The sequence below is a fragment of the Papio anubis genome, chromosome 18, assembly GCF_008728515.1.
Source record: "Papio anubis isolate 15944 chromosome 18, Panubis1.0, whole genome shotgun sequence".
NCBI classification, from domain to species: Eukaryota; Metazoa; Chordata; class Mammalia; order Primates; family Cercopithecidae; genus Papio; species Papio anubis.
This window is the reverse complement of record NC_044993.1, coordinates 63424372-63448507: the sequence shown is the minus strand read 5'-3', so window position 1 is coordinate 63448507 and position 24136 is coordinate 63424372. Positions and strand designations below refer to the sequence as shown.

The 24136-nt window shown below is 48.0% G+C and overlaps 1 protein-coding gene across 2 annotated transcripts in view; it reads right to left on the bottom strand.

The window, feature by feature from the left end:
- Nucleotides 1–11928: 11928 nt before the first annotated feature.
- The window catches only part of EMP2 (epithelial membrane protein 2), a 52828-nt gene continuing 40620 nt past the window's right edge, over nucleotides 11929–24136 (bottom strand). For both annotated transcript variants that reach the window (XM_003916525.5, XM_017953173.3), the window contains exons 4-5: nucleotides 21203–21349; nucleotides 11929–16411 (exon numbers count right to left, since the gene is read on the bottom strand). In XM_003916525.5, the coding sequence (XP_003916574.3) occupies nucleotides 16224–16411; nucleotides 21203–21349 (335 nt within the window). In that variant the 3' untranslated portion in view covers nucleotides 11929–16223. The remainder of the gene's footprint in view (nucleotides 16412–21202; nucleotides 21350–24136) is intronic.

The following is a 24136-nucleotide window of genomic DNA, read 5'->3' as shown; positions in this document are numbered from 1 at the left end:
CCCAAATCTCACATTGAATTGTACTTCCCAGTGTTGGAGGTAGGGCCTGGTTGGAAGTAATTGGATCATGGAGATGGTTTCTCATGAATGGTTCAGCGCCATCCACTTGGTTCTGTCCTTGTGGTGGTGAGTTCTTGCGAGATCTGGTCATTTAAAAGTGTGTGGTGACTGGGCGTGGTAGCTCACGCCTGTAATCCCAGCACTTTGGGAGACCGAGGGGGCAGATCACCTGAGGTCAGGAGTTTGAGGCCAGACTGCCCAACATGGTGAAACCCTGTCTCTACTAAAAATACAAAATTAGCTGGGGGTGTTGGCACCTGCCTGTAATCCCAGCTACTCAGGAGGCTGAGGCAGGAGAATCACTTGAACCTGGGAGGTGGAGGTTGCAGTGAGCCGAGATCACGCCATTGCACTCCAGCCTGGGCAAAAAGAGTGAAACTCTGTCTCATAAATAAATAAATAAATAAATAAATAAATAAATAAATAAATAATGTGTGGCACCCCCACCTTTGCTCCTGCCCTGGCCATGTGACATGCCTGCTTCCCCTTTGCCTTCTGCCATGACTGCAAGCTTCCTGAGGCTTCCCCGGAAGCTGAGCACATGGCAGCATCATGCTTCCCATAAAGCCTGCAGAACCATGAGCCAATTAAACCTCTTTTTTTTTTTTTTTTTTTTTGAGACAGAGTTTCTCTCTGTCGCCCAGGCTAGAGTGCAGTGGCGCGATCTCGGCTCACTGCAACCTCCACCTCTTGGGTTCAACTGATTCTCCTACCTCAGCCTCCTGAGTAGCTGGGACTACAGGCGCCTGCCAACACACCCGGCTAATTTTTGTAGTTTTAGTAGAGACATGGTCTCACCATATTGGTCAGGCTGGTCTCAAACTCCTGACCTTGTGATCCGCCTGCCTCTGCCTCTCAAAGTGGTGGGATTATGGGTGTGAGCCACCATATCCAGCCTTAAACCTCTTTTCTTTATAAATTACCTAGTCTCAGATGTTTCTTTCTTTCTTCTTCTCCTCCTCCTCCTCCTTTTTCTTCTTCTTCCTCTTCCTCCTCCTCCTCCTCCTCCTCCTTCTTCTTTTTTTTGAGACTGAGGCTCTGTCACCCAGGCTGGAGTGCAGTGGTGTGATCTTGGCTCACTGCAACCACCACCTCCTGGGTTCAAGCAATTCTCCTGCCTCAGCCTCCCAAGTAGCTGGGACTACAGATGCCCACCACCACACCCAGCTAATTTTTGTATTTTTGGTAAAGACGGGGTTTTGCCGTGTTGGCCAGGCTGGTCTCGAACACCTGACCTTAAGTGATCCACCTACCTTGGCCTCCCAAAGTGCTGGGATTACAGGCATGAGCCACCGTGCCCAGCCTGTTATTATATTTTCAAGACACCTCTTAGGGCCACTGTATTTATTGTGCTTAGAGAGGGAAAGAAGAGAACTGACAGGGAAGAAGGAAGCTCCAATGCTCTGGGTCATAACCACCTCCTAAACTGAGCTCATTGGTCTAGTTTACGGAATCAAGCATCCCACAAAGTATTCCCAATTGCAATCACCAATGTCCCTCAATCCAAATCCCTGGAAAGCCTGTCAAAATGGCAGATCCCAGGGCCCCACCCCTTGAGGTTCTGACTCAGCAGGTCTGGTGCACAGCCCAGGAATCTGCAATCTCAAGATGTCCGCCATGGATTCTAAGGCAGAACATCCATACGCCATGCTTTAAGCAACTATTTTCACAGCCAGCAAATTATAAAGACTTTTTCAAGTACAACGAGACAGAAAGCCAGGTGGAACTTAAAATTAGTTGACCTGCTGGCTAAATCTGCTAAGCGGGTACTTGCCCCATATCACCCTCTGGCTCTGCGCATCCTCTGCCAGGAAACGGGCCCAGCTGATGAGGCTGGAGCATAGGGGGCGGAGTCGCCTGTCCTTTAGCAGGTGCTCTGGTTACTGGGTCAACTCACACATGGACAGGGAGGCGGAGCCTGCAGGCCACACCTTGCCATCAAGTGGAGGCAACTCTTTTTCGTGTGTGAATATTCTCTTTTTTTTTTTTTTTTTTTGAGACAGAGTCACTGTCACCCAGGCTGGAGTGCAGTGGTGCAATCTTGGCTCACTGCAACCTCTGCCTCCTGATTTCAAGGGATTTTCCTGCCTCAGCCTCCTGAGTAGTTGGGATTACCAGCACCCGCCACCATGTCTGGCTCATTTTTGTATTTTTAGTAGAGATGGGGTTTCACCACGTTGGCCAGGCTGGTCTCGAACTTCTGACCTCAAGTGATCCTCCTGCCACAGCCTCCCAAAGTGCTGGGATTACAGGTGTGAGCCACCACACCCAACCTGGAGGCAACTCTTGAGGTTGGATGTCTGCAGTTCAGACTGAAGGCTCTTAATCCTGCTCGGAACTCCCAACAACCTGCCTCATGTTCATCCCATAGGAAAACCTACAGGATAAGCCAGCAGCTGCTCCACGTGCTGACTGCACACCTTGCTGCTCTTCCTCAACTCCTCTCCTCTCCAGTGAGAAGATCAGCCACCGCCTGCTCCAGAAGACCCTTCTGATTCAGTCCTACCGTTTGCAGCCTCCCCACTTTAGCGCCTTCAGCACTTCTGTAACCATGTTTCAGGTGTCACTGTTTTTTCTTTTCCTTCCTTCCCTCCCTCCCTCCCTCTCTTCCTCCTGCCTTTCCTTCTTTCCTTCCTTCCTTCCTTCCTTCCTTCCTTCCTTCCTTCCTTCCTTCCTTCCTCCCTCCCTCCCTCCCTCTCTTCTTTCCTTCCTTCATTTTTCCCTCCCTCCCTTGATTCCTCCCTCCCTTCCTCCCCCTCTTCTTTCCTTCCTCCTTCCCTCCCTTCCTTCCTTCCTCCTTCCCTCCCTTCCTTCCTTCCTCTCTTCCTCCCTCCCTCCCTCTCTTCCTCCCTCCCTCCCTTCCTTCCTCCCTTCCTTCTTTCCTTACTCCCTCCCTTCCTCCCCCCCTCTCTTCTTTCCTTCCTTCCTTTTTCCCTCCCTCCCTTCTTTCCTTCCTTCCTTCCTTCCTTGAGACAGAGTCCCACTCTGTTGCCCAGGCTGGATGTTCCATTCCGTCTTATTCTTTCTTTCCAAACTCCTGGGCTCAAAGGAATCCCTCGATCTTCTGTGCTTCCGTTTCCCTGTTCTTGGGGTCGGGTCTCCTCCTATATTTTCCTTTCAAGGCTCCACCCTCCACTTCCTTCCTTCCATCCTCCTTTCCTTCCTTCCTTCCTTCCCCCCTCCTTCCCCTTCCTTCCTTCCTCCTTCCTTCCTTCCATTCCTTCCCCTTCCCCCCCTTCCACTCCTTCCATTCCTTCCTCCTTCCATCCTTCCATTCCCTTCCTTCCCCTCCTTCCATTCCTCCTTCCTTCCCCTTCACCTTCCATTCCTTCCTTCCTTCCATCCATTCCCTTCCTTCCTTCCATTCCATTCCCCTTCCATTCCTTTCCATTCCATTCCCCCTCCTTCCCTTCCCTCCTTCCTTCCTTCCTTCCATTCCTTCCTTCCTTCCTTCCTTCCCTCTTCCATTCCCTCCATTCCTTCCTTCCTTCCTTCCCTTTCCATTTCAGTCCTTCCATTGACTCATTCATGATCCATTCCATTCCTCCGCCTCCGGTTCAAATTGATTCCCCCTGCCCTCGGCCTCTGGGCTGGGACTATGAGCGACGCCATCCGCCCGGCTAGTTTTTGTGTATTTTTAGGAGAGACGGGGTTTCACCATGTCGGTTAGGTTGGTCTCAAACTCCTGACCTCAAGTGATCTGCCTGCCTCGGCTCCCGAAGTGCTGAGATTGCAGGCTACTGGGCCTGGCCTCCTTTCCTTTTTGAGACAGTGTCTTGCTCTACTGCTGGAGAGCAGTGGCACAATCACAGCTCACTTCAGCCTCAATCTCCTGGGCTCGAGTGATCCTCCCACCTCAGCAGCCTCCTCAGTAGTTGGGGCCACAAGTGTGTGCCACCTCACCTAGCTAATTTTTAAAATTTTTTGTAGAGACAGGGTCACACTACATTGCCCAAGCTGGTCTTGAACTCCTGAGCTCAGGTAATCCTCCTGCTTCAGCCCCCCAAAGTGCCAGGCTTACAAGCATGAGCCACCACATCTGGCCTGCCATCATTTCTTTCTGGATGAGGCAATGGCAGACCACAGCAACTGAACTTCCCTTCCAGGTCAAAAAAATAAAAAATAAACATAAAAATATCTGGGCTTTAAAGTAACTCTGTGCCAAGGTGAAGTAACACCTCTCTTCCCTCACATGTGTTCAGGACCCTGGTGAAATTACACTATTGTCCTTCTACAAACACAGAGAAGCCATTTCTTCCTGGTTCCTCTGGTCTGTTTGTTCTAGCTGATGACAAAAATCGAGCCAATGTGCTCGTTTCAGCTTTGGGATGGGGAACATCCTGTGCTGTTCTCCCGTGTGTTCAGAGACGCCAAGGGCCATGGTGGGGGAGACTGTCATTGGCTTTCCTTCCAGATGGGTGTGAGCTGCTCTAGACCAATCACCTTCCCTGGCAATTTGCAGCAGCTCCCAGTAGCCCCACCAACATGGCTGCTAATCACCGTATTTCCTGGTGTATACAGGACCCAACAGCAGTGGCTCTCCCTCGTAGGCAATTTGGTCCCCACCCCTTGCATGGGGCATTTGGCAATGTCTGGAGATATTTTTGGTTGTCACAACAGTGGTAGGGGTTGGGGAGCACTGTTGACATCTAGTGGGTAGAGGCCAGGGATGCTGCCACACATTCTACAGTGTACATACAGGACAGTCCCTACCAAGAATTCTGCAGCCCAAATGTCAATTGCGGTGATGCGGCAAAACTCTACCCTACAGGTATACAATATGGAGTTCTTACAAGAAAAACTTTAGAAAGAAAGAAACTTTTGAAAGAAAACACTCACAAAGACTTTTCATAATACACCTATTTAAAATGAGTTCAAGGCGGGGTGCGGTAGCTCATGCCTGTAATCCCAGCACTTTGGAAGGCTGAGACAGGCGGATCACTTGAGCCCAGGAGTTCAAGACCAGCCTGAGAAACATGGCGAAATCCCCTCTCTACAAAAAAATACAAAAATTAGCCGGGGGTGGTGGCATGTGCCTGTGATCCTCTCATCTACTCGGGAGCTGAGGTGGGAGGATCATTTGAGTCCGGAAGGCAAAGGTTGCAGTGAGCTGAGATCTCACTATTGCACTCCAGCTTGGGCAACAGAGTGAGACTCTGTCTCAAAAATAAATAAGTAAGTAAATAAATAAATAAAGAGTTCATAATAGGTTTGTACTGAAAATATATTCTTTTTATCATGCAAGTATAGTCAATTCTACACTGACATTCCGTTGCAAAATAAATCTGTCTCAATGTAGTAATAGTCTACTAACCAAAAAAAAGTACAAAAATCACATGGCTAATCCCATGGCTATATATTAATAAATTGAGACAAATGAAAATAGGTACATAGCCATGTTCTAGCAGTAACAGATTTAACTCTAAATTAATCGGGATTTGTGCACATTAGCTTTTATCAGCTGCACTGGGTTTGGCTAAGTTGGATGTGCAATTGGTATCTTTGCTTCAATGCTTTATTGCTATACCGTGTTGTCACACACCACCACTAGGGGGTGGTAGTAGTACCGGCTCTTTCACTTTCTGGACGCTTGGCTTCCCCTGGCCATAAAGCAAATGCATTGGAAGCTGGAAAATTTTGAGATACATGTTTTGAGGGAGGAGTAGAGATTCATACTACATATTGACATGTAAAACATTTTGGGTCCGGGCGTGGTGGCTCATGCCTGTAATCCCAATACTTTGGGAAGCTGAGATGGGCAGATCACTTGAGGTCAGGAGTTCGAGACCACCCTGGCCAACACGGTGAAACCTCGGCTCTACTAAAAATACAAAAATTAGCTGGGGGTGGGTCAGGCGTAGTGGCTCACGCCTGTAATCCCAGCACTTTGGGAGGCTGAGGCAGGCAGATCATTAGGTCAGGAGTTTGAGACCAGCCTGACCAACATTGTGAAACCCTGTCTCTACTAAAAATATGAAAATTAGGCAGAAGTGGGTAGCGCGTGCCTGTAATCTCAGCTACTCAGGAGGCTGAGGCAGGAGAATCGCTTGAACCCGGGAGGTGGAGGTTGCAGTGAGCCAAGATCGTGCCACTGCACTCCAGCCTGGGCAACAGAGCGAGATTCTGTTTATTTAAAAAAAAAAAAAAAAAAATTAGCTGGAGGCGATGACACATGCCTTTAATCCCATCTACTCAGGAGGCTCAGGCAGAAGAATTGCTTGAACCTGGGAGGTGAAGGTTGCAATGAGCCAAGATCCTGTCACTGCACTCCAGCGTGGGTGACAGAGTGAGACTCTGTCTTAAAAACAAACAAACCAAAAAAACACTTTGGGAAGCCAAGGTGGAAGATTGCTTGAGCCCAGGAATTCCAGATTGCCTGGGAAACATAGCAAGACCCTATCTCCCCAAAAATAAAAAATTAGCCAGATGTGGTGGTGCACGCTCATGATCCCTGCTACTTGGGAGGCTTAGATGGGAAGATTGCTTGAGCCCAGGAGGTTGAAGCTGCAGTGAGCTATGAGTTTGTCACTGCACTCCAACCTGGGTGACAGAGTGAGACCCTGTCTCAAAAAGAAAAAAAAAAAAAAAAGCTAAGTATATAACAACAGTGCAGACTATACATAATATAGCAAAGAATATGTAGGTGTGATATGGATGAATATAGTTTGGGATTAGCTGTGGGTAGACAGGGAACTGGGCTTGATAGGATTTAGTAGACATTTGATATTTTGTTTGCCCAACATCTGAACTTCCCTCATATGTTGGGGAATTCCCTTCCCTCTGAGTCTTGGTGGGTTGCAGAACTAACCACCACGATGTAAACTGAAGTTGGCTGCTCATCATTTCCCAACCTTCCCTGCAGCCAGGACGTGGTCATGTGATCCAGGCTTCACCAATCAGAGGCACCATGCCGGGCTCCCAACCCACAGAAGGCGGGATAGCACAGGTGCAAATATTGACTGCAAACGGTACCATCTTGTAGTGATGGCAGTGGTTTTCTTTTTTTGTTTGTTTTTTCAGATGGGGTCTTGCTCTGTCACCAGGTTAGAGTGCAGTGGTGCCATCTCAGCTCACTGCAACCTCCGCCTCCTGGGTTCAAGTGATTCTCCCGCCTCAGCCTCAAAAGTGGCTGGGAGTACAGGCATGCACAGCCATGCCCAGCTAAGTTTTGTATTTTTAGTAGAGACAGGGTTTCACCATGTTGGCCAGGATGGTCTTGATCTCTTGACCTCGTGATCCATCTGCCTCGGCCTCCCAAAGTGCTGGGATTACAGGTGTGAGCCACTGTGCCCCGCCCCGACAGCAGTGAGTTTCTTACCAAATTGTTCTGTGGAACGATCTGAGGCAACTGGGGGGGATTTGGCTGCATGCTTTCAAGCCTGGGCACTACTAGCTTTCCCTTTAATAAATTTCCTTTCTGTTTAAATCAGCCAGAGTCACTATTGCTTGCAACTAAGACCCTTGACTAATACTAAGTTTGGTAGCTTATGTTGGTGCTGCAAGCAACAGACACTCAAGTGGAATTGGCTGAATGGCAGTGGCAGGTCAGAGTGCAGTGGAGACCCTGTTATTCCGGCTGGGAACTTGTCACCCTTGTCGCGCTATGGCAAAACATTTGGTTTGACAACATTTTTCTGGAAAGGGCCAGATAGTAAACATTTCAGACTTTGTGGTCTATATGGTCTCTATTGAAACTATCCAACTCTGCTTTAGAAAGCATCCATGAACGCTATGTAAATGAGTGGGTGTGGCTGTGTCCCAATAAAACTTAATTTACAAAATCAGGTGGTGGGCTGGACGTGGCCCATGGGCCATAGCTGAAGCCTGGTTCAAACCGTCACCTATTTTACACCAACCATGAACCTGTGGACGTTGTAGTATCAGGAGAAACTGGAGAAATACAACAGGATGTTGGCAAGTTCAACTTCATAGACCCTTCAGTAAGATCCAACAAGAAAAAGTAAATCTTCAGTCAAACATGGTCCAATGGAGAAATGGAAGCAAATGCGGCTTTGCTAAGATTCCTTCTGCCTGAAGCCTGCAATCTACATTGATGGAGAATCCAAAGATTTAGAGAGTGACAGAAATAAACAAGTCAAGTGCTAGACCAGGAGTTGATAAACTTTCTCTTATGAAGTGCCGATAGTATATATTTCAGGCGTTGCAGGCCACATAAGGTTTTTTTTGTTTGTTTTTGTGTTTTGTTTTGAGACAGAGTTTCGCTCTTGTCACCCAGGCTGGAGTGCAGTGGCGTGATCTTGGCTCACTGCAACCTCCTGCCTCAGCCTCCTGAGTAACTGGGATTACAGGCACCCGCCACCACACCTGGCTAATTTTTTGTATTTTTAGTAGAGACGAGGTTTCATCATGTTGGCCAGGCTGGTCTTAAACTCCTGATCTCAGGTGATTCACCCGCCTCGGCCTCCCAGAGTACAGGTATTACAGGCATGAGCCACCATGCCCAGCCGACATAAAGTCTTTGTTGTATATTCTTCTTTGCATTATTTTACTTTTTTTTTTTTTTTTTAAAGACAGAGTCTTGCTCTGTTGCCCAGGCTGGAATGCAGTGGCATGATCTCAGCTCACTGCAACCTCCACTGCCCTGGTTCAAATGATTCTCCTGCCTCAGCCTCCCAGATAGCTGGGATTACAGGCGCCCAACACCACACCTGGCTAAGTTTTGTATTTTTAGTAGAGATGGAGTATCACCATGTTGGCCAGGCTGGTATCAAACTCCTGATCTCAAGTGATCCACCCACTTTGGCCTCCCAAAGTGCTGGGATTACAGGCATGGGTCACTGCGCCCGGCCTACAACATTTTTTTCCTTTTTGATGAAACAGAGTCTCACTCTGTTGCCCAGGCTGGAGTGCAGCGGCAAAATCACGGCTCACTGCAGCCTTCACCTCCCAAGCTCAAGCAATCTTCCTGCCTCAGCCTCTCAGGTAGCTGGGACCACAGGCCTGCGCCACCATTCACAGTTTGCCTTTTTTTTTTTGGTAGAAACAGCATCTTGCAATGTTGCCTAGGCTGGTCTCAAACTCCTGGGCTCAAGCGATCTTCCTGTCTCACTCTCCCAAAGTGCTGGGATTACCGGTGTGAGTCACTGTACCCAGCCATTTTCACAACTTTTTAAGAACGCAAAATAAATTCTCAGCTTGTAAACCATATAAAAGCAAGTAATCTGCTAAGCCCTGCTATAAACTAAGGATCAATAGCGTGGCTGCAAAAAGCTAAGCAGAAGATAAGATGTATGGGATTCCAGCAAAAGATATGCTAGGTCCTTTAGCATTTTTCATCAGACAGAGGGACAGGCAGAGAGAGAGAGCTCAGATTAGAAGGGCTTTGCAGTTATTGCCTCAAGGCTGCAGTAAAGCTCAGAGGCATGGGGCCAGGATTTCTGTGGCTCAAATTATTAGGCCCATCACATAAAAGCCATAGGCAGAATTACCTACATAAGCCACTACTGGATTCCTGTCAAATTCTCTGTGATAATAAATGTTTTGTACTTTGGAAAAAAAAAAAAAAAAGTAAAGACAAGATCTTGCATGGCCAAAGGAATCCCATCCGTGACTCAGAAGGGCCTCTAACTGTGCAACCCTGAAAATCACCTCTGAGACACTAGGCCTCACACCCGGAGGAAGAAAGAAAGGACCTCCTCCACACTGCCCATCTGAAATCTGACCACAGGGGACAGTGGATGAGAGAGATGGTTCCTCTGAGCAGAACCAAGAGCAACGGATTGAGCAGCCACAAGTCTCCCTCCCGCCAGGGAAGCGGCTTCCTGCTATTTGTGACCACTAATGAACCTGTGGCCACTGGACATTGATTCTCTGCCTGTCCCTTTTCCAAGGGGACAATTCATGGTGACATCCTGTGCCTTTGTCCCTATTACATACTAGGGACTTTTGGGAGGACAAGATTGAACCTTTAGTCACCCATTACCAGGCCATAAGGAACCCCAACTGGACCCCATTGAGATCACAGCACATCACCCATAGCCCTGGAGTGGGAGCTGGAAGTGGAAACTGGTTGAGACTTCAGGTTAGATCCCTCTTGGGAAGGGGTTAGTTCATTTCATGAATGTGTAAGAATTTTTATTTTTTGAAACAGTTTCTGTTGCCCAGGCTAGAGTGCAGTGGCATGATCACAGCTCACTGCAGCCTTGACCTCCCAGGTTCAAGCGATTCTCTGCCTCAGCCTCCTGAGAAGCTGGGACTACAGGAGCACACCACCATGCCTAGCTAATTTTTCAGTTTTTATAGAGATGGGGTCTCACTGTGCTGCCCAGGCTGATCTCAAACTACTGACCTCAAGTGATCCTTCTGCCTTCACTTCCCAGTGATGGGATTACAGGCGTGAGCCACTGCACCCAGACCCTCATGTTTACATAATTTGATCTCACTCCTGACTCCAGCCAAGTACTGGGGCAATGATGAGTGAGTGTGTTACCCAAGACGGACCCATCAGAATCTAGCCCTGGAAACTTGAAACTGAGACTAATATCATCTAGATCAAGGCAGGGACTAAGTTCATCAAGGCAATGGGTGATGTGCTGTGATCTCAATGGGGTCCAGTTGGGGTTCCTTATGGCCTGCTAATCGGTGGCTAAAGGTTCAATCATGTCCTCCCAAAAGTCCCTAGTATGTAATGGAGACAAAGACACAGGATGTCACCATAACACCTAGCACAATGCTTGTACCATTACAGCTATGCAAATATTTGGTGAATGAATGAATGAGAGGCTGATTTCCTGAATTGAAGAAATACGAAATTGAGTGTTCTGGGATGATCACCATCCCCCAGCCACATGGAAAAAAAAAATCCAATCGAGAAACACAACGAAGGCAGACAGTAGTCTCTGAAGATTTTAGTTTGCAAACCCTGTGTGACAGTAAGGAAATGAGTGTTCTCAAGATACAAAGATAGCTTTTGCTACCTTTGGCATTCCTTAGATAGAAGTTAGAGGGATCTCTTTCTCTCTCTCCTTCTCTCTCTGTCTGAATTTTTCAGTTTTCAGCAGAGTATGCAGTAGAAAATAGTCTCATTGCATCATGACCTCATCCTTTAAAGCAGAGGTCTTTATTAAATACAAATGAAATGAAAGAACACAATCTAGTAACAATGAACAGGAAGGCTGAAAAAAAAGAACAGGATCAGTCATTTGTGGGGATCCCTGAGAAGTGAAAAAATTGGGCTACTTGTTCAAATACGAAGAACTTTAAAGCTGAGCGCAGTGGCTCCCACTGGCAATTCCAATGCTTTGGGGAGCCAAGGTGGGAGGATCACATGAGCCCAGGAGTTCAAAGCCAGCATAGGCAACATAGTGAGACCACCCCCCGCCATAAAAGAATGAATGGATGGATGGATGGATGAACGAATACATAAATTTTAGGAGCATTCTTCTCCATGACTATGAAATATTTATTTCTTGTAAGAATGTTCTACTTGATGCCAGACACAGTGAGTGGCTCACATCTGCAATCCCAGCACTTTGGGAGGCCGAGGCAGGAGGATCGCTTGAGGCCAGGAGTTCTAGACCAGCATAGGCAACATAGCGAGACTTTGTCTCTACAAGAGATATATATAAAATAATTTAAAATGGCACGAGCAGATCATTCTCCCAAGCATGGGGGCCTTGGATGCATGGAACTGTGTGCGACTACACAGGCTGCAGGGCTGCAAAGCTGGCCCCATTAAAGAAGCAGAGGGAGACTGTCCAGTGATAAATTGTCCATTTATCAATTGCTCACTGTAAAAACCATACATTATCTTGATGAGAAATCGACTGACCCCCTGCCCCTCAAAACGGCAGCATTCTCCCCTAGATGTCATCATCGTTGGGAACATTAGAGTCTTGCTCTGGGCAATCTGGTTTTAAACTTTATTTTCCATGTACAGTTTCAGATTATACAAAACATAGAAAATAGACTATTTTAAAGGTACATTAAGTAGGAAGTTCCTAACTACCCTAAAAATCACAAACCAAGATTCCAAATGAACCTCTAGGCCTTGCCCTAACATTTCCCCAACACCACAAAATTGGCCAACTTGCTCTATTGTAAGTAACCTTTTAACTATTAGCGAGTTTAGTAATATCCCGTAAGGCAGATTTTAAACTATGATACAGCTTCTATCTAGGCCACTGTGTTTAGTGTGTTTACAAACAGGCTTGGAGTTCTCGGTTTCTTCATCATCAGTGAACACAGAGCATCCTAGAGCCCCAGCCTGTTCATGAGGGGTGTGCACAAAAGCACGCAAACTATAGCAGAGTGTGTGGGAGTGAGGAGGTCTGATGTGCCTGTATTCAGGTATAGGTATACACATTCACACAGACCAACAAGTCAAGCATTCTCCAAACTCATTTGAACAGAGACCCAAAATAATTTTAATGCAGATAACAAAATGAGTTAGTCTGTCTCCATCACATCGCCCCTCAATGAAAGAATTACAGTACTTTATAAAAATGTCATAAAATGCGCAAACTACGGTTCCTTCAAATACAGTTGATGCTATCTTTGGTCCTAATATTTGCTTCTTGGATGTCGACTAATTTTGTTGTTGTTATTGTTCTTGAATAACTGGTAATAAGCACCAAGTGGCGGCAGATTCTACCTACAGGTGAGAAGCTTGGATGTTTTCTCCCTGATGTTGTCATTTCTTTCCAACTTCCCAAATCCGTGTCACACAGCAGGGAAGAGGCATCTCTCATGTCTCAAAAAACCTTAAGGGCACAGGTGGATGTGGGCACTGAATGTTGTACAGTAGTGGCAACCAGCCAGGAAAATCCACAGGGTCACTTCAGACTGCATTCAACACAGATACTCACGTAGCCCTGACGTTTCTTGTGAAGGGAATTCATGTATTGCTTGGAGGGGGTTGATCTCTGGTTCTAAGGTGTTTTGTTTCCAGTGTGACTACCAGAAAATTATAGATGGCCGGGCACAGTGGCTCACGCCTGTAATCCCAACACTTTGGAAGGCTGAGACGGGTTGATCACCTGAGGTCGGGAGTTCAAGACCAGCCTGACCAACATGGAGAAACCCCATCTCTACTAAAAATACAAAAATTAGCTGGGCGTGGTGGCGTGCGCCTGTAATCCCAGCTACTCAGGAGGCTGAGACAGGAGAATCACTTGAACCCAGGAGGCAGAGGTTGCAGTGAGCCAAGATGGTGCCATTGCACCACTCCAGCCTGGGCAACAAGAGCGAAATTCAGCGGAAAAAAAAAAAAAAAGAAGAAAATTATAGGAAAGCCACCAAGGTAGAAAGTTTCAAGGGAACTTAAGATTCAACTTCCTCTATGAGCCTGGGTAGCATCCTGTTAATCCTAGGGGTGTAAACCACATTCTTGCCCACGACATGATCAGTGATAGTATCTCATGGAGGCAGGAGGTGACATTTGTCCTGTCTCTGGCCCCAGGCCACCCTGTACTGCATTGGCGGCTTCTCCATAGGGAGGGGGTCGTATCTCAGACTCCAAATTTCATGAGAGCAGGGGAGATATCTGGACTTGCTCACCCCTGTATTTTCAGAGCCTCACACAGTGCCTGGAACATGATAAACATTTAACACTATCTGTCAAAAACAAATGCATGAAAGAGTAGATGGAAAGAGCCAATCTTGCGTTGAAGAGATATCCATGGTGGCCCTAAAACTACTCAAGCCAGACGTGTCTTCAGCTCCACTGGAACTGAGCTGGTGGCAAATCATCACTCCACTCAGCAGAAGGTCAAGTGCACAAGTATTTAAATAGCACAAGGTCCCACACCCCTCCCAGGACAGCCCCCAGCATCCTGCTCCAACATAAGCAGAAAAAGACAATGAGGTGCAAACAGCTTCTCTCCTGGGATGGTTCCTGGGTGGCCTGCATTGCCACAAGGCACATCAGGCTTTGATCCTGAAGGACAAGCCCCTAAAAGCCCCATTTCTCACCACAGTCTTAAAATCACCTTCAAAACATTCACCCAGACCCGCTGAATCAGCCTGTCCCAAGTGGCATGGGAACCCCTAAAGCTTGAAAACTCTGGCTCTATGGGACCCTCTCACCACATTTACTGTTGGGACCATGGGCCTCTCCACAGACATGTTTTCTGGGTGTTACAGACAGGTACTGCCCAATAAATGTCATCTGCACCAACTGAATGGAGCTATATTTAGACTGATCCAAATGCCTAAATGCCTCCAGGAGCATTTAAAAATAGGCACGCATAAAGCAGATTCCCTCCCATGTCACAGGTCTCGATTTTGAATTATTTTATTTTATATATACTTTTTGAGACAGTCTCAGACTGTCGCCCGGGTTGGAGTGCAGCGGTGCAATCTCGGCTCACTGCAACCTCCACCTCCCAGGTTCAAGCGATTCTCCTTGCCTCAGCCTCCCAAGTAGCTGGTATTACAGGTGCCTGCCACCATGCCCGGCTAATTTTGTTGTATTTTTAGTAGAGACAGGGTTTCACTATGTTGGCCAGGCTAGTCTTAAACTCCTGACTTCGTGATCCACCTGCCTCGGCCTTCCAAAGTGCTGGGATTACAGGCGTGAGCCACTGCACCCAGATGATTTTGAATTCTTAGTGGTGTTCTTTGCAGCCTCCATCACAGTGTGTAATTAGTTTCTTTTCTTTTTTTGAGATGGAGTCTCACTCTGTTGCCCAGGCTGGAGTGCAGTGGCACAGTCTTGGCTCACTGCAACCTCTGCTTCCTGGTTCAAGTGATTCTCCTCCCTCAGCCACCTGATAGCTGGGATTACAGGCGCGTATCACCATGCCCAGCTCATTTTTGTATTTTTAGTAGAGACGGGGTTTCACCATTTTGGCCAGGCTGGTCTCAAACTCCTGACCTCAGGTGATCCACCTGCCTTGGCCTCCCAAAATACTGGGATTACAAAGGTGAGCCACTGCACACAGCCAGTTTTTCTAATTAATTTTTAATCTCTCTCCTCCACTAGGCCATGAGCCCTAGGAGGACATTGTTTCAACAGGGTATCTCCTGTGCCTGGCACACGCATGCAAGTCATGATTTATGTTGATGAATGAATGAATGAATGAATGAATGAATGAATAGTGAGTGGGTCCTCTGAGGCTCTAGAAATAGGGGTGAGAGGCCAGCCAAGTATAGCATAAAGGGCTGGACAAGAAGGGAGAGGCCTTCTGGGATAGGATGGGAAGGAGGTTGCACCCCACTCCCTGAAGATATCTATGAGTTCACATGGCCCAGGAATGGGGTTTGGGGGCCCTAGATGTAGACAGCTGTGGCAATGGAGGCCAAGGTTTTGGCCTGCTGTGGGAGTTACATTCACCTCCCCATCTCCACATGATGACATCCTAGCATTTTTGAGGCAGTTCTGCTCACCCGGCCCAGGGACTGTGGTCCCCAACTGCAATGCGTCTGAAGCGTTGCCCAGGGAGCGTGTTAGAAATGCAGATTCCCCAGCCCCATCCCTTGAAGACTCCGATTCTGTAGGTCTGGGGTGAGGGGGGCCGTTGTAGGTTTTGCCTGAAGGTGAGTCTAAATCTGGCACACAGGTAAAGGATCACCATTCCTAAGGCAAGCAGGTGACGCTGTCGGCAAATTGAGGTGAGACTTTCTGACCCACCCCTATACCAGAAGGTTGTTCGGGCTCTGGTTTGGATACAGACAGAACGCCAGGGGCTACACCTGCTTCTCACCTGGAACTCGGCCTAAACCTCTCAGGAAGCTGTCATTCTTCTATACCCCACTTCACCCTCTTCCACGCACCACTAGCAGAGAGATTTGGGCGGGGCTTGGGCCGGCTGAAACCTATAGGAAGCGCATCCCCAGAGACCCGGCTTTCCCAGCCTCTCATCTCCTCCCATCACAGCCCCACAGTTAAGAAATGTCCGGTCGAGCACTTTTGGATTTGAGCATTGCTGGATTTTTGCTTGTGTCTTGCTGAGACTTTTGAGTGGGCAGCAGTTCTGAATACCAGCCTTCATAGTCTATTCTCTGATCTCAAGAATGCAAAAACTCTTCTCTCTTTTGGATTTTTTTTCTTTTTCTTTTTCTTTTTCTTTTTTTTTTTCTTTTTGGCTTTTAAAGGAAACAATACGTTTGCTAGAAAAACCTCAAAAAAATAATGATTATATACAAAATGGTTATCTGAATGTGGATTCTGTACGGCAGTGAAAGCAACCCAGCTCGGGGTTCTATTTGCGCTTCCTCAGTATCAGGTACATCATGCCGCTGACGAAGGTGCAGGCGAACGCCACCCACGCCAGGATGTAGGAGTAGCCGTAGCTGCCGCCTTCGGTCATGTAATAGAATTGCATGTTTTTCTCGTGAATATCTTCACGCCTGTCTGTATAAATGGAGGCCGCAATCATGACACACAGACCTGTCAGAAGAAAGGTGAGTTTTGAATAAATCATGGACCACAGTGCGCCCTGGGTACAAACTTCAGCTTTTACTCTTTGTTTATTATTATTTTGTTGAAGAGACAGGATTTTGTCATGTCACCCAGGCTGGTCTTGAACTCCTGAGTTCAAGCAATCCGCCTGCCTTGGCCTCTCAAAGTGCTGGGATTACAGACGTGAGCCACCGCGGCCAGCCTGAAGCTCTTGTTATTAATAGGTATTTATTTTAGTCTATTGGAAAAATTACAACTGATGTTTTGTGGAAGGATATTGTCACCTACCCTGTAGCTATTTTGCTTCCCATTCTTGCTAACTAAACCCAGTTTTGTTTGGGCAGCCACATCACCAACCCAGAGCGTGAACATAATTGGTCTAAGCCAGAGGTCAACAGATGTGCCCTGTAGACAGGAAGCAGTTTAGGTTTTCTGTGGGCCATAGTCACACAAGTCCGCCACAGTTGCATGACAACACCCATAGAAGATACAAAAATGAATGATAATGGTGGTGTTACAACAAAATTTTATTCACAAAAACACATGGCAGGCCAGATTTGACCTATGAGCCATAGTTTGCCAGGCCTTCTTCTTGGCAATCTGGTTCCTGTTTACTTGTTACAGCCGATGGGTCAGTATGTATACCAGTCCTGACCACAGAAAACCTTCGCTGAAAAATATGACTGCCTGGGCCAGGCACTGTGACTCACTCCTGTAATCCCAGCACTGCAAGGCCAAGGCAGGTGGATCACCTGAGGTCAGGAGTTCGAGAACAGCCTGGCCAACACGGTGAAACCTCGTCTCTACTAAAAATACAAAAAAATTAGCCAGGCGCAGTGGCAGGCGCCTGTAATCTCAGCTACTAGGGAGGCTGAGGCAGGAGAATCGCTTGAACTCAGGAGGTGGACGTTGCAGTAAGCCAAGATTGCGCCATTGCACTCCAGCCTGAACAACAACAGCGAAAACTTCCTCTCAAAAAAAAAAAGGAAAAAAAAGAAAAATATGACAGCCTGAAAAGAGAGAGATGAGGGAGGAGAAAGCTTTTTTAAGTTGCTCCACTTTCTCTTGCTGACTGCTTTAGATATTATAGGGGCAGGATGAAATGTCTGGAGTTGCAACAGCCTTTTTGGAGCCATGAAGAGGTCAACACCAACACTAAAGATGACAGAATAGAAGGATGGAATGAATGAGTGGAAGTGCTTGACGCTGACACTGCCGAACCAGCTCTAGAAACTTTTCTACCTCTAGAGTACTTTTTACGTAAAAATAGTAACTATCTTTGCGACTGAAGACACAGTTAATTCGATTTTCTCTTACATAAGGCCAAAAGCACCCTAACTGTAATACTTGTGGTCCTTGGCCGGGTGTGGTGGATCATGCCTGTAATCCCAGCACTTTGGGAGGTTAAGGCAGGCTGATCACTTGAGCCCAGGAGTTCAAGACCAGCCTGGCCAACAGAGCAAAACCTCATCTCTACTAAAAATACAAAAATTAGCTCAGTGTGTTGGTGTACACCTTGTAGTCCCAGCTACTCGGGAGGCTGAGGCACGAGAATCACCTGAACCCGGGAGGCAGAGGTTGCAGAGAGCCAAGGTCGCACCACTGCACTCCAGCTTGGGTGACAGAGCAAAATTCCATCTCAAAAAATAAAAAAAGAAATACTTGCTGTCCCAATACTTACAGACATTAGAGCTAAGATGAGGTTAAGTGCTGTGGTTTTCCTTGGGGGACCTATCCCCCTCCTGGCCAGGCAGTTTTGGTGGGACTGTCCTTCAAGATGCCTAGACAGTCTCTGGCCAGGGGCCAAGCACGCAATCTCTGCCAATCAGACTCTCACTCCTGGAAACCTGAATCTAAACAGTGACCCTGTTAGGCTTCCTTGATTCTGACGGCATCTCCCTGAAGCCGCTGCCTGTCAGTGGCTGGTGCCTGGATCTTCTTTCCAAGACCTGGATTTTCAGCTTTTCCTTTGATTCTTGCAAGCTACCCCCAGAATCCCATCTCTCACATAAGTAAGGGTATCTGCCGCTTGCGTCTGCCTAATATGGCATCTAAACACTCTGCAGTTTGAAGCAGAACAGGGAGGGCCAGGTCTTTGGACCAGAAAATGGCCAAAGAAATTGGGGAGAAGGGGATGTTATGGAAGGAAAATAGGAAGACGTATGAGTTTCATATTAAAATATGGGGGAATTTTCATATATATGAAAATTTATATATAAAATTCCTAAATATATACATTAGGGTAATCAGTTTTGACTAAGTGGCTTTACAGATCAACAGACAAACAGAGACAATAACGGAACATAAACTTCAGAAGCTGGGCGCGGTGGCTCATGGTCGGAATCCCGGCACTTGGATAGGCTGACGCTGGCGGACTGCCAGACCAGCCTGCGCAACACGGTGAAACTCCATCTCTACGAGAAGTATAGAAATTAGCCAGGCATAATGGCGCATGTCTGTAGTCCCGGCTATTCGGGAGGCTGCGGTGGGAGCATTACTTGAGCCATGGAGGCTGAGGCTACAGTGAGCCATGATCACACCACCGTACTTCAGCCTGGGCAACAGAGTAACCACCCAAGCCCCCCCACCCCAAGTTGAATGACGGGATTCAATTGCCTTTAATGGGGTCGGGGAGTGTGGGGGTCCACGCCTCTAACTGGCAGATACAGAGACAGTAAAGGAGGGGGATCAGACACCTCCTCACTACCTCGCCTGGGGTCCCTGGGAAGGTCGCACTCCCCCTTTAGGCCTCATTTGTTCTGGCTCATTGCTCTCCAACGCTTGGCTCAGGGACAGGAGTACAAGTCCCCAGGCTCTAACCCAGCAGATTCTGATTCAAGAGGGCAGGCTGGAGCCTTGGGAGTCTGCACTTTAGAAAGGTCCCTGGAAGGATTGGGGTGGATTTGGGGGCTTCTCAAGATCAAGTGACCATCTGGAGTCTTTTGCACTTGAAAACACTTCCATTCTCTGCCTAGAAGGCATGGTATCTGGCTATCCAGTGAAAGTGCCCCAAGGGGAGGGGACGCTGAGTGTGACCAACCACCCTACTTTGCCCTGGCATGGGGTTTCCTAGGATGTGGAACTTTCAGTGTTTTTATTTTATGTTGTATTTTATTTTATTTTATAATTTTTTCAAGACAGAGTCTCACTCTGTCCCTCAGGCTGGAGTGCAGTGGTGCTATGGTTTGGCTGGGCTGGTCCCCACCCAAATCTGACCTTGAATTGTAATAATCCCCACGTGTCAAGGGCGGGGCCGGTGGAGGTCACTGAATCAAGGGGGCGGTTCCCCCATACTGTTCTCGTGGTAGTAAGTCTCGCGAGATATGATGGTTTTACAAATGGGAGTTCCCCTGCACACGCTCTCTTTCCCGCCGCCATGTAAGCCCTTTTGTTCTCCCTTGTCTTCCACTATGACTGTGAGGCCTCCCCAGCCATGTGGAACTGTAAGTCCATTAAGTCTCTTTCCTTTACAGATTACCCAGTCTCAGGTATGTATTTACTAGCAGCCTGAGAATGGACTAATACTAGTGGTACAGCACCCCACAGCTCACGGCAGCCTTCACCTCTCAGGCCCAAATGATCTCCCACTCCAGCCTCCCGAGTAGCTGGGACTATAGGTGTGCTCTGCCATGCTTGGCTAATTTTTTTTTTTTTTTGTATAGATGAGGTCTCACTATGTTGCCCAGGCTGTTCTTGAACTCCTGGGCTCAAGCAATCGTCCTGCATGGGCCTCCCAAAGTGTTCCTGCACCTGGTCAGGACTTTCAGTTTTAAAACAGAGGATGGTCCCAGGCAAACCAGAACAAGTTGTCACTGCACTGATGACACGTTTCAGGGTCATCCCGAGGGTATGGCAGGTTTGGACTTAAACTTAGCTGGGGAGATGGAGGGCAGGAAGGAGGTGGTAGTTAGGGTGATTAGGGCCAAGCAGCCTGAGTTGGCTCTGACACCCGAATTTCTTGCCTTCATCAAGCCACTCGTTAACTCCTGACTCGAAAGCACCCTAGAAGGGACTTCTGCATTTGGTCATCAGAAAGCTTTAAATCGTCACTGAGAAGCGACCGATGATCATGGCGTGGCTTCTGACTTCTGATCTGACTTCAGCCTTGCTAAAATTCCTAAGTAGAAAAAAATGCTCTGAGACCTCTGCTTCCTCCAAGATTCTCCAGGACTGAGGCTGTGCCTTGTTCATCTCCTGAGCCCCTGCAGTCAGCACAGGCCTGGCGCAATGTGGGCACATCTGTCACCCACCAGCCTGAAACTTGTTGATGGCTTCCCACCAGCTTAGAACAAACACCCCAAACCCTTTCTATGGCCTGCAAGACTCCATGGAGCATGGCCCTGCCTGCCCTGCTGGTTCATTTCCCACTGCACTCCAGCCCCACTGGGCAGCTCTCTGTCCCTCCCATCGCAGGGTTTCCATCATGCTGTTCCCTCTGCCCAGGACACTGTTCCCTCCTCTCCGTACTAAGACAGAACACTGTCAACAGCAACTCCTACTCACCCTCCAGATCCTCTGGCTTCATGTCTCCAGGATGCCTTCCCTGGACTCCCAACTCAATCCAAACTCCCGACTATAAAATGTCCCACTGTGGTACAGCATGGGTGCACACACACACAAACACACACATGCACACACAAACACACACACGCACACAGCACCGCATGGCTGCCAACTTCTCCTTTCCAAATCCTCCCTCCTGGCTTCCCTCCTGGCGGCTGGGAAGGGAGTGCTTATTCCAGGAAGCCCCTTGTTAGGGAAGCCCCTCGATTTACTTACATGCCATTAGCTGGATGATGGAGGTTAGGACAAACCTCTCTCCCTGCTTCAGGCGGAAGAGCTGGAGCACGAAGATGAAGAAGGCGATGCAGCAGAGAATGGTGGAGAGGATCATCGTGGCCTGGACCGCCTGCAGCGTGGAGTACTCTGCGGGAAAAGGGTGGGGGCGCAGGACTGAGGACCTTGGCCAGCCGGCACTGCGGGGTGCACGGTGACTGCGGCAGCTCCAGAGTAGGGGTGACAGGAGGCAAACAGGCAGGGGTTCAGGCTGTCGTCTACACGGTCCAAGCACAAGGGCAGCCAAGGAGTCTTCCAGACCCCCTGCCCTTCACCTCCAGTGTCCATTTGACCGGACAATCCTCAGCACCCTTATCTGGAAGACGCAAGAACCACTTGCTCTGCATTCTTCCCGGTCTGGGTCACAGCTCCCAAATGCTTGGCTCATGAACAGGGGATTCTTTTGAAGTACAAATCCCAGGTTCCAACGTGGTAGATTCTGACTCAAGAAGTCAGGATGGGGCCTCGGGGGTCTACATTTTAGAGAGGGATTCTTGTGGACTCGGGGCTCACGGGACGGTGACCTTGTGAAGTGCTCTGTGGACCCCATAGTAGCCTGCAGGTATTAGAGGCTGATCTTCACGATCACTACTTACAAAGAGGAAGAAGCTCCTTTCTTTTCAGGTCAGCCTTAACAGAGACTGGGGTGTGAAGGTTTGGGGCTCAGTACAGAGAAGTTTCAGTAGAGAAGGGAGGTCTAGGGTGGAGGGTGTCACATGGGGGCAGGTCACAGTGAAGCTATGCATAGAAAGCTATGTGGCGTAGGGAAGGCATCCTGCACATGGGTTATAGCCACCTTCGTGGGCCTCAGTTTCCTCACCTGTAAAATGGGGATACATTTTTTTTTTTTTTTTTGAGACAGGGTCTCACTCTGACATCCAGGCTGGAGTGCAGTGGCACAACCATAGCTCACTGCAGCCTTGAACTCTTGGGCTCAAGTGATCCTCCTGCCTCAGTCTCCTGTGTAGCTGGGACTACAGGCATGTCTGGCTAATTTTTAAAAAAGTTTTGTAGGGATGGAGTCTCGCTATGTTGCTCACGCTGGTCTTGAACTCTAAAATGGGGATACTAATAGCTCCTCCCTCATCGGGCTGGGAAGGGAGAGTAAACTCGTCTACGTAAGGGCGTTTAGAGGGTGCAGGCAAGGTGGGAGTCCTGTATAAGAGCTGAATGCTGAATGTTAACCACCAGGATGAGGCCAAAAGAAAGGTGAGGGGACAGTGTCCATGCTGCACAGAAAACCTAAGGACACACCTTCCTTTTCTTTTTCTTTTTTTTTTTTTTGCTTCAATTTTACAGTTTTGCCCAAAAACTCACTAGAGTGAACATAATTTGTAAGTACTTAACGAAACGTCTAGAGCTGTGGATTTAATCCATTCTGGCTACACATCATGGTTACTTGGAGAGCATCTAGCCTCTCCCCCAATTCCTTATGGGGAGCAAAAGAAGTCAGACCGGCTCCCCCTCTATGACACACACCACATGACCCCGTTCCTACGAGGCCCAGGAACAGGTGGAAGTGAGTTACAGTGACAGAAGTCAGAAGTGGTTGCCTTCAGGGCAGAAAGCGGTGGCAACTGTGTGGACGGGGGCCCAAGGAACTTTCTGGAGAGTCGGGAATGTTCTCTGTCTTCTTTTGGATGGTGATTACATAGGTGTTTATACAATCGTCAAAACCCACCAAACTGAGCCCTTAAGAAGCCTGCACCTTGTTTGTAAATTATAACTCCATTAAAAAACAAAAACAAAAACGAAAAAACCCAGCAGGCTCTACTGAGATGAAATCAATCAGAATGTCGGGCATTGAGACCAGGCATGAGGGCTTCATAAAGCCACCAAGGGAATTCCAATGCGGGGCCCAAGTGGTGACCCCCTGGCTTAGAGCAGCACTCCCCAAATCTGCCCAATCCCAGGGATCACCTGGGACTGTTTATTAAAAATGCAGATTCTTAGGCCTCTCCCCCTGGAGATTCTGCTACCATTGTCCTGGAGTGGGCACCAGGAATTTGTATTTTCAGCAACAAGTGACCCACGATGGGGCAAATGGGGAAAACATGCCTTTGGGGGAAAGGATGAATTCATGTTCCTAGAACAGGGTTTCTCAAAGCTGGGAGGGGGTGCAGGATGTGCCCACAAGGCAGCCCTAAGATGAGTGCATGTGGAACCCAATGAGGACGGGAAACAACGAAAATTCACTGAATGAGAGGGATGCTCACTTTGCTCAGTTTAAATTCCTCTAAGGGCCGGGCGCGGTGACTCAGCCTGTAATCCCAGCACTTTGGGAGGCAGAGGCGGGTGGATCACCTGAGGTCAGGAGTTTGAGACCAGCCTGTCCAACACGGCAAAACCCTGTCTCTACTAAAAATACAAAAATTAGCTGGGCGTGGTGGCGCACACCTGTAATCCCAGCTACTCGGGAGATGGAGGTAGGAGGATGGCTTGAACCCAGAAGGCGGGGGCTGCAGTGAGCCGACATTGTGCCACTGCATTCCAACCTGGGTGACAGAGCAAGACTGTGTCTCTAAAAAATAAATAAATAAAAATAAATAAATAGATTTCTCTAAGGACCTCAAGGAGGAGTTCTTCACCAGCTGCTTTTGCGCTGTAAAAACACCCACTAATATCTGGGTGTTTGGGGTTGTTTTTTAACATGGAAAGGGCCAGAAACAGGCTCAGAGGCCTCAGGAGGGAAGTGTGTCTGGCCAGACTTTCATAACGTCACCAGGCTTTTGATCTAGTATTTGCAGAAAGCTTCCCTTCTTTTATGGCAAGTGAGACTAGTTTATCACTTCTCTTTAACATAGACTTATGGTTTGCGAGGCCGAAGCAGGTGAAGTGGGAGAAGCGCTTCAGCTCAGGAGTTCAAGACCAGCATGG